The sequence below is a fragment of the Bison bison genome, unplaced genomic scaffold, assembly GCF_000754665.1.
Source record: "Bison bison bison isolate TAMUID 2011002044 unplaced genomic scaffold, Bison_UMD1.0 scf7180017864503, whole genome shotgun sequence".
In the NCBI taxonomy this organism is placed as follows: Eukaryota; Metazoa; Chordata; class Mammalia; order Artiodactyla; family Bovidae; genus Bison; species Bison bison.
In genome coordinates this window covers 3,244,572-3,254,437 of record NW_011495061.1, presented here as the reverse complement: position 1 = coordinate 3,254,437, position 9,866 = coordinate 3,244,572, and the positions used below count along the sequence as shown (strand labels likewise).

The window sequence follows — 9,866 nt, the reverse complement described above, 5'->3', positions numbered from 1 at the left end:
CGCATCCATACATGACTACTGGGAAAACTATAGCTTTGACTAGATGGACCTTTGTTGGCAAAGTAACGTCTCTGCTTTTTAATATGCTGTCTAGGTTGGTCATAACTTTTCTTCCAAGGAGCAAGTGTCTTTTAATTTCATGGCTGCAGTCACCATCTGCAGTGATTTTGGAGCCTAAAAAAATAAAGTTTCTCACTGTTTCCATTGTTTCCCCATCTATTTGCCATGAAGTGATAGGGCTACCTGCCATGATCTTAGTTTTCTGATTGTTGAGTTTTAAGACAGCTTTTTCACTCTCCTCTTTCACTTTCATCAAGAGGCTCTTTAGTTCCTCTTCACTTTCTGGCATCAGGGTGGTGTCATCTGCATATCTGAGGTTACTGATATTTCTCCTGGAAATCTTGATTCCAGCTTGTGCTTCCTCCAGCCCAGCGTTTCTCATGATGTACTCTGCACATAAGTTAAATAAGCAGGGTGACAATATACAGCCTTGTTGTGCTCCTTTCCAATTTGGAACCAGTCCATTTTTCCATGTCCAGTTCTAAGTGTTGCTTCTTCATCTGCATATAGGTTTCTCAGGAGGCAGGTTAGGTGGTCTGGTATTCCCATCTCTTTAAGAATTTCCCACAGTTTGTTGTGATCCACAGTCAAAGTCAAAAATCAAAGAGCTTTAGTGTAGTCAATGAAGCAGAAGCAGATGATTTTCTGGAACTCTCTTGTTTTTTCTATGATCCAGTGGATTTTGGCAATTTGGTCACTGGTTCCTCTGCCTTTTCTAAATCCAGATTGAACATCTGGAAGTTGTTCACATACTGTTGAAGCCTGGCTTGGAGAATTTTGAGCATTCCTTTGCTAGTGTGTGAGATGAGTGCAACTGTGTGGTAGTTTGAACATTCTTTGGCATTGCCTTTCTTTGGGATTGGAATGAAAACGGACCTTTTCTGGTCTTGTGGCCACTGCTGAGTTTTCCAAATTTGCTGGCATATTGAATGCAGCACTTTCACAGTATCATCTTTTAGGATTTGAAATAGCTCAGCTGGAATTCCATCACCTCCACTACCTTTGTTTGTAGTGATGCTTCCTAAGGTCCACTTGACTGCGCATTCCAGGATGTCTGGCTCTAGGTGAGTGATCACACCATCATGATTATCTGGGTCATGAAGATCTTTTTTATACAGTTCTGTGTATTTTTGCTCCCTCTTCTTAATATCTTCTGCTTCTGTTAGGTCCATACCATTTCTGTCCTTTATTGAGCACATCTTTGCATGAAATGTTCCCTTGGTATCTCTAATTTTCTTGAAGAAATTTCTAGTCTTTCCTATTCTAGTGTTTTCCTCTATTTCTTTGCATTGATCGCTGAGGAAGGCTTTCTTACCTCTCCTTGCTTTTCTTTGGAACTCTGCATTCAGAGGGGTCTATCTTTCCTGTTCTCCTTTGCCTTTCACTTCTCTTTTCTCAGCTATTTGTAAGGCGTCCTCAGACAACCATTTCACCTTTTTACATTGCTTTTCCTTGGGGATCACTTTGGTCACTGCCTCCTGCACAATGTCACGAACCTCCATTCATAGTTCATCAGGCACTCTGTCTATCAGATCTAGTCCCTTGAATCTATTTGTCACTTCCACTGTATAATCGTTAGGGATTTGATTTAGGTCATACCTGAATGGTCTAGTTATTTTCCCCTACTTTCAACTGAAGTGGGAATTTGGCAATAGGAGTTCATGAAATGAGCCACAGTTGTTTTTGCTGACTGTATAGAGCTTCTCCATCTTCGGCTGCAAAGAATATAATCAATCTGATTTTGATACTGACCATCTGGTGATGTCCACGTGTAGAGTCATCTCTTGTGTTGTTGGAAGAGGGTGTTTGTTATGACCAGTGCATTCTTTTGGCAAAACTGTTAGCCTTTGCCCTGCTTCATTTTGTAGTCCAAGGTCAATCTGTTACTCCAGATATCTTGACTTCCTACTTTTGCATTCCAGTCCCCTATGATGAAAAGGACATCATTTTTGGGTGTTAGTTCTAGAAGGTCTTGTAGGTTCTCATAGAACCGTTCAACTTCAGCTTCTTCAGCATTAGTGGTCGGGGCATAGACTTGATTACTGTGATATTGAATGGTTTGCTTTGGAAACAGATCATTCTGTCATTTTTGAGACTGCACCCAAGTACAACATTTCAGACCCTTTTGTTGACTATGATGGCTACTCCATTTCTTCTAAGGAATTCTTACCCACAGTAGTAGATATGATGGTCATCTGAGTTAAATTTCACCCATTCCCGTCCATTTTAGTTCATTGATTCCTAAGATGTCAATGTTCACTCTTGCCATCTTCCTGCTTGACCACTTCTAATTTTCCTCGAGTCATGGACCTGATGTTCCAGGATCCTAGGCATGATTGTTCTCTACAGCATCGGACTTCACTGTCACCACCAGACACATCGTTAATGGAGCATTGTTTCCACTTTGGCCCAGTCGCTTCTTTTCTCTGGATTTATTCGTAATTGCCCTCTGCTTGTCCCCCGTGGCGTATTGGACACCTTCTGACCTGGGGGCTCATCTTGTGGCATCACATCTGAGAAATTTCCTCTCCTTCCACGTTAAATGACAGCCCTCCTGGGTAGAGTGTCCTAGGCGGCACGGTTTCCCCTTTCAGGCCTCTGAACTTACCTGGCCACGCCCTGCTAACCTGCAGTGTTTCTGGAGGAGTCCACCAGCAGCCTTGTGGGGGTTCTTTTGTAATGAATCATTCAGGCACCTGAATGCTTCCTTTAGACCCCTCTTTCACTTCTGACATTTCCATGACCCTCTGTCTTGGTGTGAGTCTGCTTGGGACCCCAGCCTCTGTGGGGTGCAGGCAGGCGGCCCTTGGTACTGTGTTCACAGAGCCACCAGTGCAGATCCTCTGGAAGCAGCAGTTGTGCACCCAGGCCTGCCATGGGAGCTGCGGAGCAGCTCAGGCCTGGCCCGGCCCCCAGGTGCACCCACAAACCCACGGCTGCCTGGGCCGGACCTGCCCCAGCCAGGGAGCCGCTGCTGTCCACTCGAGTGCCCTGCAGGCGCCGCGTGGACAGAGCCAGAGATCGGCCCATGGCTCAGCCACGGCTCCGCAGGCGAGGGCCCTGCTGGTGTCCCTCGAGTGCTCCTGGGGCTTGTGGTGGTGGGGCTGTGCTGGGGAGTGTGGAGGCTGCTGGGGGCCCACCCTGCCCTTCACACGCTCCTTCACATCGGTGCTTTGCTTCTACAACGGCCGGGGTGTCTTCCACGCCACCCCAGTTGCAGCGGCGCCACACTCCAGCCCCTCAGGCTGTTCACGCAGCCAACCGTGGTCCTCTCCCAGGCTTGTCCTGCATGAACCAGCCGGCACGCGTCTCCGGCTGGAGACTGGCTGCGTGCAGGCAGCACAGAGCCTCTCTGCCCTGCCTGCTACGTGCTCCTCTGAGTCTCTGACCCCCTCTCTGCCCTGGCTGGTCCCCCCTTGGGTGAGAGCCCTTCTGGGGGCCGGAACCTGTCCCCTATCAGAGCTTCCTCCCAGGGGCGCAGGCCTGGTTCTTCTTCCCTCCCCACCACCGCCTTTCATCCCCCTGGGTTCCCTGGAGATCTGTCCTGTGCTCCTTGGTGCCTGAGCTTTCCCACCAGGAGGTAATGGGAGAACTGTTCCGTATGTAGATGTATCTGTGGGAGGAGGTGAGTTCCACATCCTTCTGTTCTGCCATCTGGATTCAAAGTCATGTACTCGTCTACGCATAGGTTTGAGATGACCCTGGAGGCTTGTTCGGATACCGAGTGGGCCGTCTTCAGTCATATCCGTGTTTCTCCCACCCATTTGCAAAGTGAGACAGTGCAGACCAGCCACACCAGCTCACCATGCACTGGACATATGCCTGGTGTGAGAGGAGGGCTCAACTGTCGATCTTACCGTTAACTAGCTTTAAAAAAACCTTCACTTAGAGTAACTTGGGTATGCAAATCTACTTTTAGAACTGTAAGTGGTCTGAGATCTGAAGTATTTTTAAGAATTTTTTAAATATTACTTATAAATGAAGTAACACTTCAGATATATTAAACTGTAGAAACTAAAATCTAAAAGGTTTTTTATTGCGGCTACTAGAAACTTTAGAATTACATATGTGGTCTACATTATACTTCTGCTAAATCTTGAGTCAGACCAAACAACGGGACTGAGAGACTTCCTTTCTTATGAGAAATAACTTTACAACCCAATCAACCGAATAAGTTGATTTATCTTTTTCTTAAATCTTCATATGTAATTTCCTCTGAGTCTCCAAGTCAGCGCTCAGCAGCTGTGCGGGCCAGTTGGCTGTAGACAGCTCCTGGAGTGTTTAAGGAGTATTGCTTGGCAGCTTTTGAAAAAACACTCATTGAAAGGTTAATCAAATCAGTCAGACTTGCATGTTGCTTAAACAAACCCCGTTTTCACTGAAGACTGAACAGATGCACAGACTACCCAGAGGCTTTTATGCCATGGTCACGTTCACTTTCCTTCAAGGGTGTAAGAAGCAGGCCCATACTCTGAATACTGAGCAATCAACATTTGTGCCAACTCATGGAACTCCTGCCGTACTTCCAGGACCTTACAGATTCTCCATTCTTTCACATCAACATTCGTTCCACCTGTGGCTCATGAGCAGAGTCAGTTCTACAGTAAGTTTGTTTGCTTAGGTACAAAAGTAGGAACCACAACGGACACACACTGTGAGATACTCTGTTACAGATGCAAGTGCCAATGGGGTGTGTTTCAAAGAGCTTGACGTATTACTGGTTCCAGTAGACCATCGGCATGTCACGCACGAGTGCCGAGAGACTTAACGGTACCCGCACGGCAAGAGACGGGTCACGGCGAAGTCGCCACAGGTCAGGTCGCAGGTGTGGAGCCTCACTTCCCAACTGTGACGCAGAGTGGTAAACTGCAGGACTGACCCCACGTGGCTCCACGTCAGAGCCGAGAGGACATCCCACGTCCTCGGCGACGCCTGAGCCTTGCTTGCAGCAGTGCTGACCACTCCTGTGACGTGGAAGTCCCGATGTGTTTAATGCACGTGCTCCCCTCCACTGTGGGAATTAAACAGTAGGGACTGCACGACAGGAGGACAGACTGGAGCCAATTCCAGCTCGTCCTGGGAAGACACCTCAGCAACTGCCGTGGAGGCAAGCAAGCTCAGTATCTGAGGAGCACGGGGATGGGCGGTGATGCCGGGCAGGGCTGAGCCTCTGGCAGCGCTGGACCGGAGCACATGCTTCCTGTGGTGTATTCAACAGGCTCAAACGCCAGTGGTCACTGGTGACGATGGTAACCGGAGCATACGCTTCCCGTGGTGTATTCAACACGCTCAAACGTCAGTGGTCACTGGTGACGATGGTAACCAGAGCATACAAAACCTGTGGTAGATTCAACAGGCTCAAACGCCAGTGGTCACTGGTGACGATGGTAACCGGAGCATACGACACCTGTGGTAGATTCAACAGGCTCAAACGCCAGTGGTCACTGGTGACGATGGTAACCGGAGCATACGACACCTGTGGTAGATTCAACAGGCTCAAACGCCAGTGGTCACTGGTGACGATGGTAACCGGAGCATACGACACCTGTGGTGTATTCAACACGCTCAAACGCCAGTGGTCACTGGTGACGATGGTCTCCACTCGCATTTTTCTACCTACAACCCGACAGGAAGTGTATTAGAATTGTATCTGGAACAGAAGCAGGAGAGATGTGGGTTCCTGTGGTGGTAACGAGTCTGGCCGGTGGATGCCTGTGCTGTCGTAACTGCTAATGCTGTGAACATACCTCTGCTCAGGAGTTCATGTCTCACCTTGATAGAAAATTACTTCCACGAGAGAAAATTCTACCAGAAAATACTTTGCCTTGAAATTACTTAAAATGTGATCCACCTTCATGCAAACCCTGTAAACTATACAAAAAAATGTGTCATAAGAAAGGATCACTCAATTCTAAGTAAAGTTCAAAAGTACATTTATTTAAAATGTGGGCAAGATTTCAGTATAAAAGAAAAGAGTATAAGAAATAAAAATAAAAGTACAAAACATTTCAAATCTTTAACATCCATAATTTAGAGATAGCAAGGTCTTTATTTACATCATTTCTATTTGCAGCTAAAGTTCCATTAACAGTGTTGTGAAAACATTTAAAAACCCGGCAAATGAATCATAAAACCTAATGTGGGCTCTTAAAAGTCGTATAATACAAAACATAATTTATGTTTCCTCAGAATAAAATTACACATCTTAAATAAGATGCAACATATTTAATATATTTGTCTTCCTGCTTTAAAAACGCTTGTCCCGAAGAAAGCAGCTGGAAAACAAGGGCGTCTGCGGGCACGGCTGGGGCAGGCCGCGGCTCCTGGCAGCAGCGCAGGGGCGTCAGTTGAATTTATATGTAGGCATGTTAAGGAAAACAATCCACAGCAGTGCAGACCAGGCCCACACCCAGCACGGCCGCGTGCAGACACAGAGCCCTGGGTGCCTTAAGCCCTGCTTCTGGAAACCGGGCCCTGCCTTCCCCTGCAGCCCAGGCCTCCGCCTGCAGCAGCACGACGCAGCTGCTCTCAGGCTGCAGACGCAAAGAGAGGCCCGAGGGGTCACCCACAGATGGCTCGGGTGAGCTTTACGCCGAGTCTTCCTTCCGCAAGGAAAGGCAGCGCAGAACGGACTTTCGGACAGAGACATGGAGAAGACGGGAGAGAGCCTGGAGGGATGTGAGCGCGCCTACTCTAGAGGACAGCCCACGGGATCCAGCGAGCCTCCCAGCGGCTCCACCACTAGCCCTGGCAGTGTGCCCTAGCCGGGGGGGCTCCTGAGCACTGAGAGGGGCAGACCCACCGCCTTCCCAAGGATATGACTCGTAGTCCAGTGTCTGAGTGAGCACTCCAGTGAGAACAAACTCGGCGTTGTGAACATCTGCCAGGAACAAAGACAAAACCCGTCAAACAGACGCACCTGCCTGCACCCTCGCCAACACGCAGCAGAGCAATGAACATACCTATTCCTCTGGCAAAATACTCTCGACACAAGTGAAGGTCATTTTCACAGGATATTAAAACTATTTCCGACAAACTCTAAGGAAAGGAAGAGCAGCCTCTTGGTTACTGAGCCTCACACATGGCACTGACGCACTCAACAGGCGTCACTTCTGTGTACCTTGTTCTGCTTGTGTTCCATGAGTTTCCGGAAAGACGGCTGTCTAGACAACACTTTGCCTCCTGCACACTCCACAATCGCTTTCATGGTGGACAGACTCGGGCAGATCCCCGGAGTGATGTAAAAGTACTTCGCCTAAAAATGAACATACGTGTACTGGTTTCAAACTGAATTCTCAGCGTGCATAATTTCTCATTCTACCTAAAAATTTTGACAAAAATGCCTAAATTCATGGAGCTAAACGGTGCTAGACGCCCCCTAGTCCCCCACATGAAGTGGGCCTGGCAGAACCCAGACACGGCAGTTCAGAAATAAGCACCCTCATACGCTAGGTGTGACCTATTATTAAAAAGTGACTGGGACTTTAATTCCTGTAAGACATGAAGTATTCTGCGGTAAGAGCAAGAATAAGAACATTTTTCACAAATTCTAAAGATAAGCCGGAGTACAAAATGATTTATATGGCTAAAATTTTCTAACACCCTTACTCTTAACTGTACCAAAAGTACCATTTTGTTTTAAACTCCTCAAACATAAAACAGACTATTTTAGGTAATGTACTCTTAACTCAATACTACAAATCTCTTTTGATTCCTAAGTTGCCTCCTTAAGAGTTAAAAAAAAACTGATTACCTTATTAATCTACTAAGCCACAGTTGGATACAAAAAAAATTTTCCAAACTGTTCTATCTTAGAAACATTTAAACATTAGACACATATTCAGTTAATATTTTCTCAAGAATGGTCTCCATTTTCCAGCTGAATAAATGTTTTATGAGAATAGAGTTGTTAAAAGCAAAAAAAAAAGTTTTTAATCTCTTACAAATTATTCATAACATACTCTTTGAACCCAGGTTATGTGTAATGCATCTCTCTCCGTATCAATTCTCCGAGCCCCGGAACACATCCTGGAGGAGGCCCGACTGCGCAGGGGAGAGGGGAGCGCCCGGCTCTCGGGGCGAGCCGCCCACTCCGTTGTGGCCGTGCGGCCGCAGCAGCTGAGCTGAGCTCCCGTCCAGGCGTACCTTGAAGAGCGGAGAAGCGTGGGCCCTCCTCAAGGACTCCTCCAGACTGAAGGAGAAAAGCACTTCAGCCTCCGCGTCTCGGAGGAGGTAGTTCTGCTCGTCTGAAAAGGAAGACAGCACGGCCTCAGAAAGGGCCTGGCGCTGGGGTGCACCGCGGGCGACCGGCTCCAGGCACCCCGGGAGAAACCTGTGGATGAGTAAGTCTCTCCGACTGTACTTCAGTTCCTTTCCTCCCGAAAACAGCCAGGCCAAAGACACTCTTCCTCCTGGACCAGGGTTTCTTAGCTTTTAGGAACAAATGTCCAGAAAGCCATGGACCCTCCTCTCATCCATGGGCGGCTCCCCACCCCCTCAGCTGTAACTTCACGCTGTTGGGGGGCCACAGCGCCCCAACCCAGACCCAGGTGAAGGGCGCCCGTGCGGAGGCACAGCCAGGAACCAGCTTCACAGCCGGCGTGTGCCTGCGGGGATCAGCGAGTTCAGAGCCACTGGATCCGGCTGAGAGTCAGTAGTCACAGTTTACAGATGTACCAGAAACAAGTTCCTTTTATACACGAACACATACAGCAATTTACAAAGAATGGTTTTCCCAGATCTTGAGAATCTAAAATTGTTAAATAATACCTAATCTGTCAAAAAAGATCACAAAATGTTTTAATCTTATGAATACATCTCATTCAGAAAAGCATTTCATTTCATCATCGTAACCAAACTAACAGTCCGGGGTCGGGATGAGTCAGAAGACACGCTGCAGGGCTGACGGGCCGCGTGCTGGGTCTGCCCCTCGCCCTTCTCTTCTTAAACAACACCTTAAAAACGAGGAAACCGTTCTCAGCTCAGAGACCACAGTTGCTGACTCCATCACGTCACTCGGGAGACACTGAGATTTAACAACTGCTAGAAATGCAAGTCCATCAGCCAGCAGCAGAAAAAGGCATTACACTCAGTGAAAGAAAAGAAGAATGTCTTAAAAATGAAGTTAAAAAATGAACAAAGAAGTACTGTCATGCATGAAGTGATACACTTAAACGAAGGGATTTATCTGAAATCTTAGTGTCTACAGCAGGATGAAGGTTGCTGGGCCTGCTGAAGAGCTGTGACGGATGAGAGGAAGCAGTCCGTGTGTAAGGGGAGAGAGGACTCTGAAAGGAACACAGTGGCTACGACAACCCTGGGTTTCTAAGGGGAGCAGCTGAGTGACATTAACTTGGTCGGAGTGTGGGAAGAGTCGACCTGAAAATCAAACTTGCCACAGCAGCGCAAAGGGCATGCGCACCCCAGAAAGAAAGAATCTACACAATTGGTGTCTCAAACTATGTAAATACAAATACAAAATGTCAAAACGCCTTTCCCCCGTGGCTGGAAGCGCCCACTGTTAAAGCTGTCAGAGCCCAGGCAGGGGCCGTGCTGCAGGGTTGGGGGTGTAGGGGGTGTAGGGGTGGCCATCAGGGGCTGCCTCCGCACAGGGGACTCGTCCAGGGAGCTAGTGTGTCTAAGACATGGGGAGCAGGCATCTCGCTGCTAGAGCACAGACGCAGGAAGGGAGAGGCGCGCGTGAGCCCTGTGCTGCGGGACTGGCACCGAAGAGACAGGCATGAGACGCACCATGGGAGTCGGCTCAGCGTAGCCAGAGCCCACGGGCCCAAGCGCCGTCAGCTCCC

At 48.1% G+C, this 9,866-nt stretch overlaps 1 protein-coding gene across 1 annotated transcript in view; it reads right to left on the bottom strand.

Annotated features, from left to right (window-relative positions):
* Positions 1–5,976: 5,976 nt before the first annotated feature.
* PAXIP1 (PAX interacting (with transcription-activation domain) protein 1) overlaps positions 5,977–9,866 on the bottom strand; it is a 50,966-nt gene continuing 47,076 nt past the window's right edge. The window contains exons 22-26 of the mRNA XM_010829359.1: positions 8,206–8,306; positions 7,181–7,315; positions 7,023–7,098; positions 6,880–6,940; positions 5,977–6,419 (exon numbers count right to left, since the gene is read on the bottom strand). Coding sequence (XP_010827661.1) covers positions 6,404–6,419; positions 6,880–6,940; positions 7,023–7,098; positions 7,181–7,315; positions 8,206–8,306 — 389 coding nt within the window. The 3' untranslated portion in view covers positions 5,977–6,403. The remainder of the gene's footprint in view (positions 6,420–6,879; positions 6,941–7,022; positions 7,099–7,180; positions 7,316–8,205; positions 8,307–9,866) is intronic.